The sequence below is a fragment of the Urocitellus parryii genome, chromosome X (genome assembly GCF_045843805.1).
Source record: "Urocitellus parryii isolate mUroPar1 chromosome X, mUroPar1.hap1, whole genome shotgun sequence".
NCBI lineage: Eukaryota > Metazoa > Chordata > Mammalia > Rodentia > Sciuridae > Urocitellus > Urocitellus parryii.
Genome location: NC_135547.1, coordinates 107,419,159 through 107,442,952, shown reverse-complemented (window position 1 = coordinate 107,442,952; position 23,794 = coordinate 107,419,159). Strand labels below are relative to the sequence as shown.

The following is a 23,794-nucleotide window of genomic DNA, read 5'->3' as shown; positions in this document are numbered from 1 at the left end:
TTGGGCTAAATAAAATCTAGGGTTTTATTAAAATTAATTTCATGTTATTATGTTTTTAATGTGGCTACTAGAAATTTTGCAATTATGTACGTTGTTTCTATTTCATTTCCATTGGACACTGTTGAAAACTAAAAAGCTATATAATTGAGACATTTCTTTCTTTTGTTTTATGTGCTCTGTTGCTGATTGTGGCCCTTAACAATGTGTGAATTAAGTAGCAAGTAAGTACAAATTTAACCTGGCTTTTTATCCTGTCTAGAGTTTGACAGGAGGAGTCAATGGAGGCGTCCACTGTACCGATGTAACGAATGCAAGTAGGACAATGCTTTTCAACATTCATTCTTTGGAATGGGATAAAGAGCTCTGCGAGTGAGTTGTGTTTTGTCCAAAGGATAGCTTTCCCAATACTTTACCTATTTATAACCTAAATCACACTATTTTCAGATGTCAGTGAAGCACTAAAATTTAACAGTTGATATGAGGCATGCATGTACAATAAAGAGGCCAAATTAACTATTCTTCATGGATTTGGTCCTTCTAGAAATGTTCTTTGGTTTTGTGTGTGCCCTTAAATTTTTATTGGTTCTATTGCATAAAGTTAGATTATTGAATATTCAAGTATATTTTCATTACTCTCTATACTCAAATATATCCATTTTCTAATTTAAATTTTTCTTTGAACATATACATATGTTTCTAGATGTTTATTTAAAATTGTTATATACCCAAACTTACTCTTTTTCAGTTTTTTTGGAATTCCAATGGAAATTCTTCCCAATGTTCGGAGTTCTTCTGAGATCTATGGCCTAATGGTAAAAAAATGAAATAAAATAAATGGAGGAGGGAACTTTGTTTTTTAAAAAACTTTACCATTCAGAATTCAGCAGCCAATATTGTTGTATTATAGTTTGGAGATTTGTGACTTTGCTGTGAAAGTTGGTAGTATGTTAGCTAAGAATTTAGTATTATTTAAATAGTTTATAACTAAAAACATTAGAATTCTTCTTACCAATTGATTTTATATTCATAAACTTTAATTGGCTTTTCTTTGAAAAATATTAGTATTTTTTAAGTATGAACAGTGGTGTGGGAATGTTTGAGCCAGTTTATTCTTTCAATCTAAATAACTGTTTTGTAGTTGTGATGTCTGCTTTTAATTTAGAGAATGACTGTTCACATTTTAATGGTGTTCTTTTTTCTGTTGAATCTCTTTTAATAGCCAAAACATTGTTATATATTATATTCTTAGCCTGAGAAAAATTTATGGAAGAAACTGAAAACAGAGAATCTAGTCTTGAATTGGGATGACTAATGAAACTGATATCCATAATGGACATTTTTACTTTTGTTTTCATTGAAACCCAGGGAAAAAAAGTAGTTTTAGCAAAAAGTGTGCTTAGCATCATTGAGAGTCTATGATAACAAAGGAGGAATGAAAACCTCTAAGAGGATTGAACTGGTATTTGAGCACAATATCGTGGAATTTATGATAAAACTTAAAAAATAAGTTTAAGATGAAGTGTAAAAAGATTGTGTAGACATTTCTTGAAAATTTTAGAAAATCCATTTATAGAGTTACTAATCATGGAGTTGAACACTAAGTGCTCTGGACAAAGCTTGAATAAGAATTCTGAACTGTTTCATTTATTATAAAGCTTTAAGGCAACACAGAATTCTTTTCATTTTTTTTTCTGTTTTTTTATTCAACATGGAATTTCTTAAGGGAGACATAGTCACTGCTTATCTATAATAAAAGCACTTTTGTGGTTTCATAGCTATCACAAACTGGATCAGAGAAAAAGAAACTACTCTTGAGAATTAGTTTCAGAGAATGATTGAAAGAAAACATTTAACTGGCCTAGTTTTCTCTTGCATTTAAAATATTGTGCTTCTGTCCCTTTTTCCCCCGTGCTGACTATAGAAAATCTCTCATAGCCTGGTGAGTAGGTTGCCCACCAATTATGCTACCCATTCATTTGGAAAAGATACAGTGCATTTCCATTTATATTTAGACAAGTGGAAGTCTATTTACTTAATATATGGATCTAGAATGTTCATGACCCTCCAAAAATATTATAAGCTTTAGTCATATTTTAGATTTTTTTAAAAGAGTTTAATTTTGTTTTTTCATTTCTTTAAAAAGTTTTCCATAGACTGAGAGTGATGGTTCTAAAATAAAAGACTTAGGTAGTTTCCTGGGATGAGAGATTCTAATATTATCTGTTACAAAGCACAGTTGTGATGTGCTTTGGACTTTAGCATAAAGTAGGGAAATTTTGATACAGTTTTTAAATGTCCTGAACATCTATCTTACATGATACTTTAAGCAGACTTTTAGACAAGTTAGTTGGAAATGCACTGTCACTTTTTCTGCATGCTTCATCAGAAGACACTCCGGGAATCCTCTAAATGCTCCCCACTGTGAAGAAAAAGGAGTGCTTTACATGCCTGAATACACAATAGATCCTGCTGAGAGTTTGATAATTTCAAAAGTACAAGTGGACTTCTTGTATTTAAATATATCAAGATTTAAATTCTTAGGGGTGTAACTCAGAGGTAAAGCACTTGCCTAACACGCACAAGGCCCTGGGTTCCATTTCTAGCACCACAAAACAAACAAAGAAGACATAAAACCTAGGTTTTCTATTGATTTAGTTTAAGCCTTTTTATGGAATTTAGGCTTTACTTAGTATCCAGGTTCAGATTCTCAAAGAAATATACAATAAATAAAAGTAGCAAGTCTTGGGGCTGGGGCTGTGGCTCGGCCATAGAGCGCTTGCCTAGCATGTGTGAGGCACTGGGTTCAATTCTCAGCACTGCATATAAAAAAATAAAGGTCTATCAACAACTAAGAAAAATATTTTTTTTAAATAAGTAGTGGGTCTTTAATTTAAACAGAAGGCATGAAAGAAATAGAATAATACCAGATATCTAGAGGGCATTTTTTCCTTGTCATCATAGCTATATGAGGAAGGATTTTATTCTTACCCTCACTTTAACAGATAGGGTGCCCAAAACTCCCAGGATCCAAGAGACTTGCTCACAAATGGCAGAGGAGTGAGTCCAAAGCTTTAATTTGCTCTTCCTGGTACATCATTATTACCTCAAGGATTATGTTTCTTAATCCCCCTAATTCCTTAAAATCAATAAAATGTGCTTTGTATTAGTGGTTTTTTGTTTGTTTTTGGCAATGCTAGGGATGAAACCCAGGGCCCTGCTCATGCTAAGCAAAGGCTTACCACTGAGCTAAACCCCCAGCCATAGTAGATTTTTTAATTAAATTTATAGTATCTACAACCAGCCACTTCAATCTCAGTATTCTTCCTAGAATGTTGGCCATATTGATCAAAATAAAGTCCATTATTCATTTCATAATTTAACTGTTCCTTATCTAAATTTGAAGAATGATGTTTGCTATGAACAAATATCTAATACTTGTATACTCTTTGTTTCTTAAGAGCAACTTGAATAGAAAGAAGAGTTGATAAAAATACAGCCTTCCCCCAAAATATACTCCATGTTGGTTTGATAGCTGTTTAAAGGATATATTAATCATATAATTTTGTAATAAGTTGAGGCATAGAGAGGTTTCAGCAGCCTGCTTGTGCCCTAACACCAACTAACCAGGAATAGAGCCCATGTCTCCCGACTACCAGTCCAGTGTTCCATGTTCATTCTCCAGCACCACGTCTGTTCTCAACGTTCTAGGTATACTTCTAGTATCTGTCTCTGTACTACTCATGTAGTTGAAACACTTGCTTTGTCTTGTCTGCCCACATCCTCTGGCACGTTGCTCTCTCTTTATGTCTATTCCTGTTGCAATAATATTAGCAGAGTCAACAGTTTGTGACTGTTCATAATCCTTTTTTTAAATTTTTATTAGAAAGCTGGGGCCTTGGAAGGTGTGCCAATATCTGGGGTAAGTTTTGTCACCAAACATCTCCCTGATGCTTCTCCTTTCCCACTCTCCTCTGTGTAGTGGTTTTCTTCCTCTATCTTAATCAGTCAGCCTCTCCCTAAACTGGAGAAAACCAGTGAGAGTCACAAAATTGGCTAATTTTTGTTCTTTTTTGACAGTGTGAGTCATTGAGAATCTTTTGAAGAAATTAATTTTACCTCTCCCTTCCCATACCTATTATATTGTAGGGTATGGGTATTAACAAATGTGGGGAATGGCCAAATGGAGGACATGCAGGAAGCATAGGTAGAACGATAAATAAAAAGAAATTCTGTCACTCTTTTAAGAAAGAAATTAGTAATGTTGTTTTAGTGTTCTTTACTATCATTTTATACTTTCAGTGTCTGGGGGACCAGTCTGCTGCTTTGGTGGGACAAATGTGTTTCCAGGATGGACAAGCCAAAAACACGTGAGTTTAAGAAACAGACTTAAAAACCATTGTGATGTGTGTTTGTTTTTCTCCTTTGGTGCTTTACGGAAGAAAAACTTTTTAAAGTTCATCCAGACTGCAAATCAATACCTTACTCTCTCCAATATGAATATGTAGTTTTTAAATTATTCTTATTTATTTTATTTTGTGATAACGAAGATTAAACCCAGGGGTGCTCTACATCTCAGAGTTGCCCAAGCTTGCCTCAAACTTGCTATGCTTCTGTCTCAGCCTCTGAAATTGCTGAAATTAAAGATATGGGCCACTATGCCCAGCAAATGTGTACTTTTTATTTATTTATTTATTTATTTATTTATTTATTTATTTATTTATTCATTCATTCTTTTTACCATTTGTTTTTCTCCGTCTCCTTCAAATAAAATGCATTACACCATATGCAAACACACTGGTGCAGTTTGGAAAGATCTGAGTTTATAGTTTATTACCTTTTTCTCCACAGGAACTAAATTTAGGTTCATAGTATTCTTTTTTTTTTTTTAAGAGAGAGTGAGAGACAGAGAGAGAGAGAGAGAGAGAGAGAGGAGAGAATTGTTTAAGTTTTATTTTTTAGTTTTCGGCGGGCACAACATCTTTGTTTGTATGTGGTGCTGAGGATCGAACCCGAGCCGCACACATGGCAGGCGAGCGCGCTACCACTTGAGCCACATCCCCAGCCCCGTATTCTTTTCTTTTTATGGGAAGATTGGTGGGGCAGGAGAGAGGGCTGGGAAGAGGTGAGGTAGAGCCATAAAATAAGGTACAATTTTGAGCATATTACTTCTACTCAAGTTTTCAATGTAATCACAAGCTCATATTTTTAAGGTTATTTTCCTGGCACTGTGCTTCCCCTACTCCTAATCTAAAGTGTCTTCTATGACAAGAAGTAGAAAGAATGAAGGAAGTAGAGAAGAGTATTTTTCTCCTAATCTTATCTCCTTACTACTTACCCGTGTCGAGTCTGGAACTAGCCTCTTACCCACTTTAGGGTAAGAAAATGGATGCTCAGAGAAAGGTCATAGCCTTGACTTAAAGGCAGAGCCAGATCTCAAGCCCACATCTTCTCAGTCTGGTGCTCTTTCTTTAACACCATTAATTGTATATGAAGGTAATCTTTTAAATTTTAAAGAAAACACTTGTCAATTACATGTATTTATGAACAGAAATAGATATGTCCCAAAGGCTGAAATAATACTGATTATAACACAGGCTCAGCCAATGGCTATTGGGTTATATATAATGTTCCATATATTTAAATGACATTATATCATTTCATCCATACATATTGTATGATTATCATTTTGTGGATTGGGGAACTAAGAATTAAATAAGAGAACTAATTTACGCAGCATCACACATTCAATGAGTGTGAAATGTATTATTTGCATCCCAGTCATCTCATTCCTTAGCTGGGGCTCTTACCCTCCATACTTTACTGTCCATGTGTGGAAAAGATTTCTATTTACCTAGCAAGAGGCAAAAGACTCTTTATATTTAATGGTTCTCATGATGATGTATTAATTTTCTCATCAGTTTTTACTTCAGTGAATAATGGAATGGCTGGGTGCAGTGGCTCATGCCTATAAACCCATTGACTGGGAAAGCTGAGGCAGGAGGATCACAAGTTCAAAGCCAGCCTCAGCAACTTAGCAAGGCCCTAAGCAACTCAATGAGACCCTGTTACTACTAAAATATAAAAAAAGGGCTGGGGATGTGGTTCAGTGGTCAAGTGCCCCTGAGTTCAATCCCTGGTATAATAATCATAATTATCATCATCATAATAATAGAATGTCTAACAATTTTAATAAATGTACTTATAGCCCAGTGGTCCAGCAGGGTCATCAGTCCTCACGTAACAAGTATAGCATTATTTATGTGAAAATTTGTTGGGGATGGGGAAATATGAAAATTCTTTGCAGGTCTTGGTAAGGTTACGATCAAGGAGCACTTACGTCAGCTTGAGTAAGGGAACATATTCTCTGAATCCTAGTTTCAGGCAGCTGTTTGAGGAGTCATAGAAAATGAAGATATTTTTGCCTTATTTCCTCCTCTGCCAGGAACACTAATGCTAGGAAATCAGATGCTGTCTCTGTATGTCAAGTGCCTACCATAGTAGATAACACATGGTAGGGACTCAATGAAATAGCCTATTTTTCCTTCTTTATTTCTTTTCCCCTTAAGCATTATCAGCCATATCCTTAAGTGTAATCAGTGAAGTTAAGGAGTGCATGTTTGAGTACCTCTGTTGCTACTACAGGTTGGAGGAGGGAAGTAACAAATTGTAAAACCCTAGATTTCATATTTTTTTTTCTCTGAGAGAGAGGACACAGATACACAATTATATATCAATCAGAACTTACCTGCTATAAGAAAATTAGAAGTAATGCTTTTAGATTTCTTTTTCTATTTTCTTTCCTTGGGGGTGGGTCAGTAGTAGGGAATTGAACTAAGGGGCACCTTGCCACCAAGCTGCAGCCAGAGTCCCCCTTTTTTTATTTTCAATATTTTAAGGCAAATTCCCACTAAGTTGTTGAGGCTGGTCTTAAACTTTCCATCCTCCTGCCATAGCCTCCTGAGTAGCTAGAATTACAGGCATGCACCATCACATGCAGCATGCTATTTAAAGCAAGAGAAGGGTTTTAAAGCAAGAGAAGAAAAGTCACAAAAGATTGTTAGGGGCTGGGGATGTGGCTCAAGTGGTAGCGCGCTCGCCTGGCATGCGTGCGGCCCGGGTTCGATCCTCAGCACCACATACAAACAAAGATGTTGTGTCTGCTGAAAACTAAAAAAAATAAATATTAAAAATTTTTTTTTAAAAAGATTATGTTAGTAGCAAGATGTTTTACAGAATGAGCAATATTGGAGAGTGTAGAAAACATTGAACAATGATAATAGGGACATTGAAGTCTTAGTTTAGAGAATGTAGAGAACCTTAGAGTAACGTAGTAGAAAATGGAATTAGGGTCATGTTATGAAGCCCCAAATTTCAAGCCAAGAAGCTTTTTCTTGATACGTAGTGGGAAACTTTTGAAGTGTGTAGAGAGATGGTGGGAACTTTCAGTTAATTATATGGCAGTCCTGGCTTAAAGCAAGGAGAAACAAGAAAAAAGAGACAAAGAGGCCAAGGAAGAAGCCACTATAGTATCCCAGTGATGAGGATATGGACTCACCAGAGGAGGACACAGAAGGAGACTGTAGGTAGATGTGCATAACACTGCAGAAATTAATTATGGAGTCTAGGTCTTGGGACAAAGTGGTTAGGCTTAGCCAAAGTAAGGAATAGGTCCATGTAGAAAAATTTCTGTTAGGAGTATTACTGTTTGTGGTACAGGTAGGTAATATATCACAAATACTTAAAACTGTGAAATAAGTTTGATATAAAGGGCTGGGGATATGGCTCAGTGGTAAAGTGCTTGCCTGGTATGCATGAGGTCCTGGGTTCAAATCCCCAAACACCCCCAAAAAAGTTCAATATAAAAGTTGAGATTTTTAAAAAATTTCCCCTATAAAGAAGTAATAGGTATAGGTGACATTACCAAGAATAAGTATACAGGTCAAGGAGATATTTAGGACAATTAGGCACCAGAATACAGAACTCAGAAACGTAGAATACAGTATTCATTAGTGTGGAAAACCACAGTAGGGATATTTAAAACTGAGGCATGGTCAGCAATGCAGAGTACTACAAAGAGGTTATGGAGGCTGAGAACTGAAAACAGACCATTGTATGTAGAAATTAGATCTTTATTTGGTTATCTCCAGAAGGAAGTTTTAGTAGAATGCTCAAGATGGAAGCTAAATTGTAAATGGTCACAAGAGATGTGAGTAGAGACATGATGGAATGTGTTTTCCAGAAATGCAACCATTTAGGAATAGTGACAGAAGTACAAAGTTTGTGGTGTTCACAGAATTATTGAACATTTTGGGAATTTTGGTTTTATTTTTAAGTTATAATAAGACCACAGAATGTTCCTTTGGAGTCTGAGCAGAGAACAGATGGAAGTTGTAAAATACATGGTAGATAGATGATGGGCAGAATGAAGTTCTAAGAGGCTGGAAAAATTAGGGTTGAACAATTAGTTAATCTTTCCCATTCTCAGCAGGGAGAAAATGACAGGCAGCACAGAATTTAATGGAAAGCCCATCACTGATTTAGGGTGGGAGAACAGATTGTGGCTGCTTCTAATTTGTCTTTCAGTTTAGCTGTATTTCCCAATCTTTCTAGAAAGAACATGGATTCTTTGAATATTAAAATACATTTTTCAGGGACTGGGGTTGTGGCTCAGCAGTAGAGTGCTTTCCTGGCACATGCAGGGCCCTGAGTTCAATCCTTAGCACCACATAAAAATAAATGGAATAAAGGTATTGTGTCTAACTGAAAGTAAATAATAAATGTTTTAAAAAATTACATTTTTTCAGGAAGACAACCTCCTCTCCCTAGGGACACTGACTAGTATAATACTGTCTTTTACCTCCCTCCCAGCTTTGCTCGAGGCTACTTGCCCTGCCCCTGTGTGCCATCTTCTTTACCTTTGCAGAATTAGAAAAATCAGATATATTTCTGGGATATTTAAAATGGTACAATGTTGAGACAAGTTATGTAGACCACATAAATGCTGATAGCTTCACATGTGTTTGATGACTGAGAAGACAGAATAATATAATTTAAGAGGAAATTAATTGCCCGTGTACTGCTTTGAAAGCTACAGTCTAAAGGTACCAAAAAATCTCTTCATACATTGATAAAACTTATAATTACTAAGTATATTAATTGAAGAATTCACTTCAACACTTATACACAACTATTCAGTATAAAGAGTGTTTAAGCCACCAGGTATGGTCGTGTATGCCTGTAATCCCAGTGGCTCAGGAGCCTGAAGCAGGAGGATTGAAAGTTCAAAGCCAGCCATAGCAATTTATCAAGGCCCTCAGCAATTTAGAAAGACGTTCCAAAATAAAAAAGGGCTGGGGATATCACTTAATAGTTAAGCACCCTGGGTTTAATCCCCAGTAACCCCACCCAATAAAGAAACAAACAAACAAAGAGTGTTAACTGAAAAAAAATTAAAAATAGGGTGTTTAAATTGGTACCTGCTTTTCCCTTAAAAAGAATGGAATTAGCTAGGCATCATGGTGCATACCTGTAATCCCAGCCCCTGGGAGGCAAAGGCAGGAGGATTGCTAGCTCAAAGCTAGCCTCAGTGACAGTGAGGCACTAAGCAACTCAGTGAGACCCTGACTCATTTAAATAAAATACAAAATAGAACTGGGATGTGGCTCAGTGGTCAAGTGCCCCCGAGTTCAATCCCAAGTGTCCCCCCCACAAAAAAACCCGTGAAATGAATGACACATGCTTGTAATTCTAGCCTCAAACCGCTGAGGCAGGAGGATCACAAGTTTGAGGACAGACTGGGCAGTTTAGCAAGACCCTATTTCAAAATAAGATTATTTTTGAAGGAGTGTGGGTTGTAGCTCATTAGTAGAGCACCTCTGAGTTCAAATCTCAGTACCAGTACCACCCCCCCCAAAAGAAAAAACACCATGAAATGATAACTAAATTTTATTTTATTTTATTTATTTTTTGTGGTGCTGGAGATTGAACCCAGGACCTTTGCATACGAGGCAAGCACTCTACCAACTGAGCTATATCCCCAGACAAGATAATACAAATGGAAGAAATGATTTACAGTAGAAGGGGTAGAGAGAGAAAAGGGGAGGGGAGGGGAGGGGAGGGGGGATAGTAGAGAATAGGACAGACAGCAGAATACATCAGACACGAGAAAGGCAATATGTCAATCAATGGAAGGGTAACTGATGTGATACAGCAATCTGTATACGGGGTAAAATTGGGAGTTCATAACCCACCTGAATCAAACTGTGAAATATGATGTATTAAGAACTATGTAATAGGCTGGGGATGTGGCTCAAGCGGTAGGGCGCTCGCCTGGCATGCGTGTGGCCCGGGTTCGATCCTCAGCACCACATACAAACAAAGATGTTGTGTCCACCGAAAACTAAAAAATAAACATTAAAAAAATTCTCTCTCTCTCTCTCATTCATTCTCTCTCTCATTCTAAAAAATGTATCCTACTTAAAAAAGAATTTTAAAAATGCATATTAAAAATAACTATTAATGATAGAGCTAAGCTGGTGAACTCCATTGGTGAGTGGCTGTTAAGTGATAATGTTTTATTCCACATGACTTAGTAACATAACTGCAACGAAACACAGAATTTGTTGTAATTTAATATTTTTAAGTAAACACAGCCATGGGTGATGACCAAGTACTAAATACTATAGCTACATTTTTGTTCCATTATACCAAGTAAATTTTCTTCTAGACTGATCTCTGAAACATTCTGCCATAAAGGGTATATGATACTTGGTAGCTTTCAGGACTTGCCTAAAACTTTAATATAATGAGTTCTGTTGTACTAAATTAAATGTCAGTTTAGATCATTTGTATTTTAAATACTTTATCATTTGTTTTAAATAAAATTGTCATACTCTTCATTCTTCCTTCCACTTATAGGTATGGTACAGGATGTTTCTTACTATGTAATACAGGCCATAAGGTTGGTTTTTCTTTTAAATAAAAAGATTGATGACAGTCTTCTTTAAGTTCATATGAATAATGCTTGAATATAATTTGCTATTAATTGACTTTTGAGACTTAAGTTTTTACTTAATCTTTATCAGTGTTTAACTTAGAGTTCAATAAAAATGATGAAACTCATGACATTTGAATGATTTTTGTATAGGAAGAACCATTTATGTTCTTTCAATGTATGTGTATGTGTGTTTTTTAAAAAATATTAGTTATTGATGGACCTTTATTTATTTGTTTGTTTATACTTGGTGCTGAGAATCAAGTGTCTCCCACATGCTAGGCAAGCACTCTACCACTGAGCCACAACCCCAGCCCCTATGTGTGTGCTTTTAATTGTGTTAGTTGAAATCTAGACACTGATCTTGGGGCTGGGGATGTGGCTCAAGTGGTAGCGCGCTCGCCTGGCATCTGTGCGGCCCAGGTTCGATCCTCAGCACCACATACAAACAAAGATGTTGTGTACACTGAGAACTAAAAAATAAATATTAAAAAATTCTCTCTCACTCTTTCTTTAAAAAAAAAAAAAAAAAGAAAGAGGGCCATCCTTCCCAACAGTCCCTATCAGTAGATGGACTAGACACTGATCTTGTCAGATTTCTAATACAAATCTAATTTGGAACAAGTAATAAACTTGTTGCACAATTCAAGTGTTTTTAAAAAAATATTTATTTAGTTGTAGATGAACACACGGTATTTTTAATTTATTTTTATGTGATGCTGAGGATTGAATCCAGTGCCTCACACATGAGAGGCAAGCACTTTACCACTGAGATACAGCCTCAGCCCCTCAAGTGTTTTTAATACTGATGATTTTGACTAATATTTTTTAAATTGACCTATTGATTAAATTATTTTGAAGCTATCATTTTAAGATTTTCTAATTATTTTTATTGAGATATAACTGATAATTAAAAATTGTATACATATAAAGCATATAGCATTATGAAACTATGTCAGTTTAGATTTTAAAAATATGCTATGTTTTAATTTTCTCCACATTGACGTGTTTTATTTTTCTTTCTGATAGTGTGTATTTTCTGAACATGGCCTTCTGACCACAGTGGCTTACAAACTTGGCAGAGACAAACCAGTATATTATGCATTGGAAGTAAGTTCTTTTCAATCAATATGAATGATATGACAAACATTTAAATAAAATGAAAATTATAGTGTTTTCTAATATCTTTTCTGCTAAATATAAATATATAGGGCTCAAAAATTTCCTTTTCTTCCCCTTTGCCTTTGATTGAGTGGAAATATCCTGGGACTGAGCTGGGGATCACTACTTCTAGGAGACCTTGATTATATTGTGTCCTTAATTATTATACCAATTAATTGTGTCACCTTGGGAATATTATTTGACTCTGTAATGTAAGTTTTGTTTCTACCCTTGAAGTTTAATGAAGGGATTGCCTTACTTGAAAAAGTCTATTTTTATAACTGCACAGTTTTTTAAAGAGAACCCCAGCGCATATAAAGACAGAACAGATTTCTTCACCTGTATCCTCGTTAAAATCAGTTCTGTGTAAAATTTTTTGTTTTTTGTGTAACATTTGATGCAGAAAAGAAATTGAGGTAATTTACCCTATTCGTTACTGGAAGTATTTGTTTCAGACACTTGTAAATTTTAGATGAATATATCAGCCAAATCCTATAGGATATGGTAAGTTTGTGTGAGAAAAATTAGAAACATTTGTTTATAAAGTCAAAGAAGCAATATTCTTTTTGTAAAATCAGATATATTTCTTATGAGCATTTCTACACAAATAATTTAGGAATGGCTACCTTGTAACATTGATAATACTATTGATTCGAAAACTTTTTAAGGTCCGTTTTCTAGAGTGTCTGATAATAATTTGGTTAAAATTTCAAACTTATAATTATAGTTTTAAAATATTTTCTTGTTCATTAGGCTTAGAACATGAAGAATATTACTTCATTCCAGGTTTTCTACACATTTCCCTACCCCCACCCCCTATAAACAGTGTAATCTCTCCCTCTAGTCTCTTCCTTTGGAGAGAAGAATTTTTGAAATACTTGCTCTGTGTATTTAAGGTATCTTAACATTCCTCAGAACTTAAGATCCTATGAGCCCACTTCCTCTCTTTTCCTTCTATGGAGAGTACTTAGCATGACAGTAGCAACATAGAATATGCACTTGATCAGTTTTACCTATGATGATGATGATGATGATGATGATGATAATGGTAGTAAGATGTTCTCTTTTTTTCCTTGCACAGGAGACAATTAGCAGTTAGAATTAGTTTCCTTAGACTTGGCAAAGACCTCAGGGATAGGAGACACCTGATCTTAACTTCCCACCCAATAGGAAAGCCTTCTCTTGGTCTCCTTACCAACTTGTTTGAAGATGGCACCCAAAACTACTTTTGTAATTTTTTTTTATTATAACATTATAATTATACATAGTATTTGGGTTCATTTTGACAAAGTTACACATGCAAGAAATTTGATTTCAATTCTTGTCCCCCTCTTTTACTCCAGTCCCCACTCTTTTCTCCTCCTCTATGCTACTGATCTTCTGTTCAACCTTTTATTTATTTTTGATTGGCACTTTCTACATATACATAAACGTGAAATTCTCTTTGGCACATTTATGTATCTATATAACATGATTTTGTTAAATTAATTTCATATTTTTTCAAAACCCTTTCCCTTCCTCCCTCCCTCCCTCCCTCCCTCTGGTTCTGCATCTATTCCACCGATCTTGCTGTCTTCATAATATTCAATCCCCTTCCCACTGCCTTCTTTCCCTTATTTTGCTCTAGCTTCTACACAAAAACACTTCTTAATACATCTTGCAGTGGACCTAGTTTGTTTGTCAAGTGTTCAAACACTTGGAGGCAGCTATCAGTTTGTGTGAGTCTTGCTCCTCCAGGATAAACTGCCCCAGTGCCTGATATCACATGATTTCTAGATGCTTGGTAGTTCTGAGCTCCCTGTAAGAAATGCATTCCGATTGGCCAGTCAGTGTCTTCCCAAACAGAACATAAAATCCTACATGTAATCTGACCTGTGCTCAATAGTGTGATTTTTGCCTCTTAAAGTATAAGTACTATTTTTGATAATCTAGTCCATGAGTTCATTAATTTAGTCTAATAGTTCCTTCATACATTGGCCTGGAAATATGCTAAAATACCTACCTCTCTTTCAAATGAATCATTGTCAAACCATGTCTACTCCATTGTATGTACAAGATTTTTTTATTATTCTAATTTTAGGTCTTTGTTTCTTTCTGTTTAATTTCACAATAGATATTTAAGCTTATTCTGATATAGTCTGAATTATTTTTCATTGTTTGGTCTATTACTCTTAAATTTTGTCTCATCTGGAGACTTAACAAGCATATGTTTCATGATTTTCTTTCAATTCATGTAATATTTTTAGATTTATAGAATTTTAAGACTGAGAGAGACATTACATTGGATCACAGGACAACACACTTAGTATACTCTCCTTATTGTTTTACACACAATCTAAAAATAGAGAAGTGAAATTGGAGTAACTTGGTCAGTATAATTTTTGACAGGCAGTGAGTAGCAGATAGATCCAGGATGCAAATTCAGGTTAATGAACATCAAGGTTTCATTGCATAGGACACCCCATTTACTATCTCCCTCTTTCTAAGTTTGGATATGTTAGGCATCAGCCTGAGTCCTGTGTTGTTTTCATTGCAGACTCACATGTGTCCCCCCACCCTTTGTCTGCTAATTTAGCAGTCTCAGCAGGAGCAACACACACAGAGAGGAATATGTTTACCTTGCTAATTTTAGTTGATCAAATTATTTTCATTAATGTTTTCAATAAATGAACATTAAAGAACTTTTAAAAAATTAAACCACATTAAAAAATAGGAAATAATGCTGATAAAACTTTTTCTCAACAAATTCACACCAATTCCTTTTTTAAAAAGTGCTTACAAAATATATATTGAATAATCAAGTCTTTAACTTGACAAGTTGTCAATAGGCTTGGAAGTCTGAGATATTAAAATTTTACTTTCTACCCTCTTTAAAAACTGAAACTGTAGCTACCCTTCTTTAGTCAGTAAGCCTGCCTTGATTTTCCCTCTGCTGGTTTGAAAGTAGCATGATGCAAATCTATTTTGCGGGGGTTTAGTAATCTTTTTCTCTTTTGTTTGTAGTTTGAAATTTTTAAGATATTATTTAACTGTATTTTTTTTCTATCAGTGTATATAGTTATTTAATATTTTTAATCTCCCAAGGATTAAATTAGAGAACCTCAAATACCTTACCCCCACTATCTCCACCAGCAATCAATATTATAAGTTTTCATTTCCCTATTATCCTTCAACATAGAATAATTACTAATATTTGCTTCACAGTGAAGTAATTCATATCTACTGACTTGTATCCATTTCTGTGTCTAGTATCATGTCTTTGATTTTGCCCCTTTTTTGTCCTCATCCACATAATTTTTCTTGCTAAGGGACATCATTTTATATTTCACTTATTAAGATTATAGTATAGTAAGCCTATTTTTTTTAAGTTTGTCTTTATTTTGCTCTCCCTCTGAAGTGGGTATAAAGTCCTAGATTTAACAGTTTTTCCCACATCCCTTCTGGCTGTTTTTATGCTAATGAGACCTCCTGTCATTTCTAAATGTGGTTCCTTTGTAGATAATCTGGTTGGTTTATTGTCTGAGAGTTTTTAATATTATCTCTTTATCATTGATGCTCTATAGTTTTACTGTGATGTGCCTGGGTTTGGATTTATTTTTATTTATCCTGTTAGGTGCTTGGATCCAAGTCTGTCTTCAAATCTGGAAAATTCTCAGCAGTTATTTCTTCAAATATTGCTCCTCTACCATTACCTCCATCCTCTTCTGGAATTGCTATTGGATGAATGTCGGAACCTTTCAAACCATCCTCCATGTCTCTTAACTGCCCTTTATATTTTTAAAATCTCTTTGTTTCTCTGTGCTGCATCCTTGGTGAGTTTCTCAGTAACTATCTTCCATTTCCAAATACTTTCTTTAAAAACAAACAATAAACCTCTTTTGTATTGTAAAACTTAAGATACATACAGAAAAATTCATCTAAACATCACTGTACAGCTTAACAAATTGTTATAAAGAGAAGATCATGTAACCTGTGCTCAGGTCAGGAAATAGAACACTGCCAACACCTGGGAATTCCTATAAGCCACCCTTGCTCTTCCCTGAGATAAATCCTGCCCTGCCTTTTATCATTAATCACTTCCTTACTTTTCTTTATAGTTCTAACACTAAAATGTACAACCCTAAACACTAGAATTGAGTTTGCATGACTTTAATAGTTTATATATTAAAAATGTAAATGAGATCAAGAAAGAGCTCGTGCATGCATGTCTGAGCCAGATACTGTGGCTTCTTTTACTCAGTATTTGTTTGTGAGATTCATCCATGTTGTTAGATATAGCTGTTTTTTTTTTTTCATTCTTTCCCATTGCTACAACTTAGTATGTATTCAGTGTTGATGACATTCAAGTTTTTGATATTGGCTCTTATAAAAAATGCTGCTGTGAACATTTTTATATATGTACATGTACACATTTCTGTAGGGTTAGAATTTCTGTGCCATGGAATGTATCTTCACTTTGAGTAGATACTGAAAACCATTTCATAAGATGTAGTAAGTTGTACTCTCACCAGCCATTTATGGGAACACTAATTTATTCATCATCTCCGTTTAGACTAGGATGTATCCCAAGTATTACATTTCTAAATTTAATTCAGTATGTTAACTTACATGGTTTTTATTTGGTTATTTTTCAGATCAATCCGATTTTGTTTCATTCCTCTTTTCTTTTGATTATAATTTCATATGTGTTTTTAATGGAAGTCATGCCTCAATTTATCTCTTTGAATACGTTCAGCATATTTATTTTAATGTCTTTGTCAGACTAAAATGATTTCTATTCCAGGTGTTCAGTTTTGTTGGCTGATTACTTACCATAGATTTCTTCATGTAGTTTAGAATTTTCAGTTCCAGCCTCCTCATAGCCTTAGTCAGCAAGAATAGACAGTTACTTTATTTTTCCAGCATCCATGCACAAGTAGGAGAGCGCCACCTAGCCCGTGGCTTCAAGCATTGAACCTGATTCTGTTTCTTGTCTTGCACAAAGCATTTTGGACACCTTTCCTCTGGAGGAACCAGTTCCTGGCCATTTTTCCTACTCCATGACACAACCAGAAAAATAAGTCAGAACCCATCATGCTTCTGCCTTCAGTCCTGCTCAGTGGTACATTTTCTCTTCCATCCATGTAGACATTATTCTGTATTTCATCATGTGTTGCTTTAGTTCTTTCTCTGTTCCCTTTGTGTTTAGAATAAATGGGATTTTTGAAGTACAAATTCACTATCTTTGTTGATATAAACATCTGCATCTTCTTTTTTTAACCCCAAAGAGGACTCTTCATATTTTTTTTCCTCTCAAGACCCTGTCAGGTGATTCTAAACATGACATTTTAACATCTCTGATTTCTTATTTTTATATCTGTATAAGGAAATTGGGGCACATGATCCTTAAATTATTCTACAACTTTAAATTTGTCCTACCCTTTCTAGTTTGGAAAATGTTTCCCAGGGGTGGAAGATACTGGAGCAAATAGAGCAATTGAGTGGTTCTGCTTTCCTCTGTCATCTGCTAATAGTACACTATCTTCCTGAAGCCGTGCTTTCCCTTTTCCTTGTTCCTCTTCATTTTCTAAGTATTGCTTCATAAAACAAAAATCCTTTGGCGGGTTGTGGGGGCTTCAATATAATTATGAACTTGAACTTACTTAGGATATGAGACTTCCATGTTTGGGATCTGGGATTCCTGAGGTCAGGGTATTTGTCTGTATTGTTCATTCCTCTATCCTAGCAGGCTGGCAGACAGACAGTAAATATTATTTAAACACCAAATTCTGTTTTTATGCCATTTTTCTTTTTAAATATAACCTTCAAAGAGGATTTTTTTAATATCACCTCATTGGTTTATTTAAATGTCTTTGCTCATCTATTCTTTGGTTTAATTTATGATTATAGTATTAAGATTTCCTTTGTGAGAGCTTTTCATTCTTCTTGAGCTAACTTTTGCATTTTAGGTATAATCCTATGTAGTAGTCATTTATTGCTATATAACAATATCATCACAAACATAAGTGGCTTAAAATAACACATTTATCATCTCTCAGTTCTCATGGGTCCAGGCACAGCTTAACTGGTTATGCTGTTCAGAGTCTCATGAGGCTGCAGTCAAGGTGTCGGCTGAGGCTGTGGTCTTATCTGAGGCTCCATCTGCTTCCAAGCTCAGGCAAGCTATTGGCAGAATTTCATTCCTTGTGGTTGTAGAACTAAGAGCTTCAGTTTCTTGCTGGCTCTCAGCTGGAGGTGACCCTCAGCTCCTAGAGGTCACCTAGAGTTCCTTGCCACGTGGGGTTTCCCAACAGAGCCTCTGCTTCCTCTAAGCCAGAAAGGGAAGGGTTTTCCAGCAAGGCAGAGCAATGATCTTATGTATCATAATCACACTTACATCATTGCATACATAGTATCACCTTTGATGTGTACTGTTGGTTAGAAGAAACTCAAAGGTCCCACCACACTCAAGGAGAGGGAATCACAAAAGAGTATAAACACCAGGAAGTGAGGATTATGGGGACCACCTAAATTAAGAGTTTGTCAAAATTTATAAACATTATTTATAGATTTTCATAATGTACTTTCTTGAGAAGTATACCTTCTGATCAATAAATGCCATTTTGAATTTTAGTTTCCTCACTTATTACTGAAATATCAATGAAATGGACTATGTTTCAAAATTATGTCGCCCCAGCTCAACTCTGTAATCCCCTTTTCTCTGTGGTTAATGTTGCTATGGAAGCTGGGCACAGTGGCACATACTTGTAATCCCAGTGCTTCAGGAAGCTGAGGCAGAAGGATTGAAAGTTCAGGGCACCCTACACAACTTTGAGACACTGTCTCAAAAGAAAAAAAGGGGACTCAGGATGTAGTTCAGTGGTAGAACCAACCCCCTTCCAAATTCAATTCCAGTACCTCCAAAAAAAATTCCACAGAGCCAGACACGGTGGTACACAACTTTAATCCCTGCTACTTGGGAGGCAGAGGCAGAAGGATCATACATTTGAGGCCAGCCTGGGCAACTTATCAAGACTGTGTGTGTCTCAAAAATGTTTAAAAAGGCTGGGAGTCTAGCTCAGTTGTAGAGTACTTCCCTAGTATGTATGAGGACCTAGATAGAATCTCCAGTACCACCCAAAAAAAAAATGCTGTGGAGTTAGACTTTGCATTTGTAATCTAATATATACAAATTAAGTACAGTGTAAATTATACATGTAGGATACATAGTACTTCAGTATGCACAAAATTGTGTTTACCATGCCTAATGAGTGGTTTTAAACAATTTTAATGATAATCTTGATTTTACATTATTATCTCCACTCTCACCAACTGCCTTTTGAGATGCAAGTCTAGCGCATTCTGAAGTATTCTTCTTTGTACATATACTGTTGTGACAGTGGCATTCATGTCAAGGAATTTTGGAGGAATCGAGTTCATGCACTTGCTATGATGTTACATCAGTGCTACTTGATTTTTTTAAAAATTTTTTAGTTGTAGTTGGACCCAATACCTTTATTTCATTCACTTATTTTTATGTGGTGCTGAGGAGCAAACTCAGGGCCCCAAGCATGCTAGGCAAGCTCTCTACCACTGAGCCACAGTCCCAGCCCCACTATTTGATTATTTTCAGTCTAGTCTTCCCATATCCTTTCATTTTCCAGACTACATTGTCTAATTTTTATATAATTTATTCCTCATATCATTTAATTTATTCTTCATTATACCCTCTCAGTTCCATTGTGTCTTCCTTAGAGTACAATTGTGTGCATGTTTCCCAGGGGGTCAAGACTCATAACTAGGGCTGCTTCATTTTTGTAGATACTGCACCAAAGTATTGGATTTTTATATTTTAGGTTTGTGGTAACTTAATTAATAACAAAGTGGACAGTTACATTCTATCACATCATTTTAGGTTTCTGTTTCTGTTTTCTTGTCCAGCTTCAAAATTTTATACCTTTCATTTTATCCCCTGCCTCTGATTTCAGAAAACTACATTTTTGTGTGAATTTTAAAGGTTTCTCTCATTTTTAGTAATTTCTGTAAAAGCTAAACCATACTGTGTATTATATCCTGATACCAAAATTTTATACTTCTTTCAGTTCAGTGTTTTTAATCTATATTTTATTTTCTTATATTCACTCTATTTCTTTGATTATAGCACAATACTTCTATATCTCCTGATGACCAAATTTAACACTTTTCTTCTGAAGTCTTGGCAGTGGCTTTGTATTTTGTTTCTTTTGTTTTAAGTCAAAGTAATGCCCTCTGCTTGTCAACCGATTATCAAAACCTTGATTTTCATTTTGCTAAAGCCATATTGCCTCCTCTTTTTTTAAAAAAAAAATGTCTCAAGTACATAGTATTCTACCATTTTCAGTGGAAATATGGTATATCAGCACTTGGTTTCCCAAAGTTTTCCACTAGCTAATAGGCGTGGAATCACCCTGCTAGACTTCTAGCAAAGTAACTTTTAAAAATTCATAGTTGAATTTAGTTCAAAATTCACTCTACTTGCCCTAAACTATTGAAAATATATGTGTTTCTTGGTTAGATCCGAGTTGTGCATAGTGTCTTTTGAGAGCAGAAGGGGAAAAGACGTTTGTTTTATGAATGAGGTCTAGAACTGTGCTGCCCAATATGGTAGCCACTAGCCATATCTGGCTATTGGGTATTGGTAATGTGGCTAGTTTGAATTGAGATGTACTGTAAATTTAAAATATTTACCAGATTTCAGACATAGTACAAAAAATAAAATATCTCAGTAATTTTGTCTTGACCTTGCAATCCTCCTGCCTCAGCTTCTCAAGTCACTAGGATTATAGGCATATACCACTGCACCCAGATGTTTAGTTTTTTTTAATGTGGTAAAAATTTACCTATGGTTCTCATTATATTTCATTGGATAACACCAGACTAGTAGTATTTGACAGCTACTATCTTTGAATTGTCTGCTCCAAAGGAAATCCAAAGGTAAAGTCTCTCTAAAAAAATTTTTACTTAGTACTCCTGAATAGTCCCACTAAGTATCTAAATGTAAACATATCAAAGATGGGAAATATACTAATAAGATTCACTGGGAGTAGTGAAGTAGGTTAAGGTTGCTACTTAACTGAATTGCTTTTGTCCTGCCCTCTTGTTTTTTTTTTTTTTTTTTTAACTGGGAGGAAGGTTTTTTGTTTTGTTTTTGCCATGCTGGGGATGGAACCCTGGCACTTATGCATGGATAAGCACTCTATCATTGAGTTGCACCACAGCCCAGTCCCAGTTTTAAAGCTTCATTATCTTTGTACTTTTACGTAAATATGCTCCACATATAATTATTTGTAGTTAAAAAGCCATTGTATAAATAGAACAGTTATGGTATTCTGTGGCTTTGTAGTAACATATAGTGACTTCTTATAGAATGTATGAATGAAGAACTTTATCAGTACATTCATCCTCTGATTTGTATATATCTTGAAAAATGACAACAAGAAGGGATGACATTTGTAATTCAGTTAATTGAACTGACAGGTTTCTACATTTACTATCATGTGACATTTGATTTGGAGTGACTCAGTGGTAGTAATTTACATTGAAAATCTATATCATCAGAGCAAAATATTTTTTAAAATTCTTGTTGATTCACGCTGATACTTTTTCTGCCCTTAATGTCTTTTTTATAATAGTTTTAATTTTTTAGCTATAGATGGACATAATACCTTTATTTTATTTTTATGTGGTGCTGAAGATTGAACCTAGTGCTTCACATGTGCAAGGCAAATATTCTACCACTGAGCTACAACCCCAGCCCTATAGTAGTTTTATTGAGATTTAATTCACATTCCACAAAATTTACTCCTTAGAAGTATATAAGTTACTGGTTTTTAGAATATTCACAGATTTTTACAACCATTATCACATTATCCTCAAGAGAAACCCCATAACTGCCATCCTTCACCCTAAACAACTACTGATCTTTCTGTCTCTATGGCTTTGCCTATGCCAGATATTTCATATAAATGGAGTCATGCAGTACATGATATTTTATACCTGGTTTCTTTTACTTTGCATGTTTTCAAGGCTTCCCCATTGTTGTACTTTATTCATTTTACTGGAAAAATAATATTACATAGTGTTTTCACATTTTTATCCATTCATCTGTTGATGGAATTTGGCTGATATCTGTTATATAAATATATTTTTTGGTGATATTAGGAATTGAACTTGGAGCCTTATACATGGTAGGCATTGAGTTACACCCCTAGCTGATATTTATTGAACACTTTAACAAAGTTAGGGCTGGGGTTGTAGCTTCAGTGATAGAGTACTTGCCTAGCATGTGAGGCACGGGGTTTGATTCTCAGCACCACATATAAAGAAAAATAAAGGTCTATCAACAACTAAAAAAAGAAATTAACAAAGTTAATATTTTTACATTAAGAACCTTCACATGTATTCTCATACTGAGCCTTACAGTAATTTTGTTTAAGTACATATTGTGATAGTCACTGTCATTTTACATGTAAAGAAATGAAGTGCAGAGCTGGGTGCAAAGGTACACACCTATAATCCTAGCAACTCAGAACACTGAGACAGAAGGATCATAATTCAAGGCCAGCACAGGCAACTTTTTAAAAAATATTTTAGTTGTAGATGGACATAATAGATATTTCATTTACTTATTCATTTTTATGTGGTGCTGAGGACTGAACCTAGTGACTCACAAGTGTGAGGCGAATGCTCTACCACTGAGCTACAACCCTAGCCCCAGCACAGGCAATTTAGCAAGACCTTGTCTCAAAAAAGAGGCTGGGAATATAGCACAGAGATAGAGTACCCCTGAGTTCAATCTCTTGTCCCACAAAAAAGGAAGGAAAGAAGCTCAGAAAGCCTAAATAATTTGTCTAAGATTACATAGAAAAGTTAAGTTCTAGAAATGGAACTCAAACTCATTTTATCTGACTCTGAATTGTATTTTTCATCCTTGTGACACAGCCCCTACCTCCAAATCCATTGGTGATTGATTGGTCTTAAAGAATAATTACTTTGGAGCTAGTGTCTTTAAACTTTTTGGGGGGGGGGTATTAAATATTGAACCCAAGGGTGCTTTGCCACTGAACTATATCCCCAGTCCAAAAATAATAAAAAAAATTATTTTTGCAGTGCTAGGGATTGGACTCAGGGCTTCATGCATACTAGGATTTTTTTTTTTTTAAATTTTGAGATAGGGCCTTGCTAAGTTGCTGAGAGTTTCACTAAATTTCTTAGGCTGTCCTTGAACTTTTGCTCCCTGTCTCAGCCTCTCAAATCACTGGGATTTTACATCCACCACCATGACCAGCTTTTTGTTTGATTTTTATATGCTATTGGATGTGGAAAATGGATTTGAAGAAACTTATTTTGACAGTACTGGGGAATGAACCCAGTGACACTCTACCACTAAGCTACATCCCAAGCCTATCTATCAATCTATCTATTTTGGTACTGAGGATTGAACCCAGGGACACTTAACCTCTGAGTCACATCCCCAGCCCTTTTAAATATTTTATTTAGAGACTGGTTCTCATTGAATTGCTTAGTGCCTTGCTAAATTGCTGAGGCTAACCTTGAACTCACGATCCTCTTATATTAGCCTCCTGAGTTGCTGGGATTATAGGCATGTGCCACTATGCCCAG

General features: G+C 35.3%; 1 protein-coding gene across 8 annotated transcripts in view; it reads left to right on the top strand.

Annotated features, from left to right (window-relative positions):
* Nucleotides 1-23,794, top strand: part of Gk (glycerol kinase) — an 80,497-nt gene that overhangs the window by 42,095 nt on the left and 14,608 nt on the right. For 6 of the 8 annotated variants that reach the window (XM_026402621.2, XM_026402622.2, XM_026402623.2 and 3 more), the window contains 7 exons: nt 260-369; nt 746-812; nt 1,922-1,939; nt 3,884-3,919; nt 4,300-4,367; nt 10,918-10,960; nt 12,023-12,103. In XM_026402621.2, the coding sequence (XP_026258406.1) occupies nt 260-369; nt 746-812; nt 1,922-1,939; nt 3,884-3,919; nt 4,300-4,367; nt 10,918-10,960; nt 12,023-12,103 (423 nt within the window). The remainder of the gene's footprint in view (nt 1-259; nt 370-745; nt 813-1,921; nt 1,940-3,883; nt 3,920-4,299; nt 4,368-10,917; nt 10,961-12,022; nt 12,104-23,794) is intronic. The other 2 variants (XM_026402624.2, XM_026402619.2) reach the window with 1 other exon arrangement.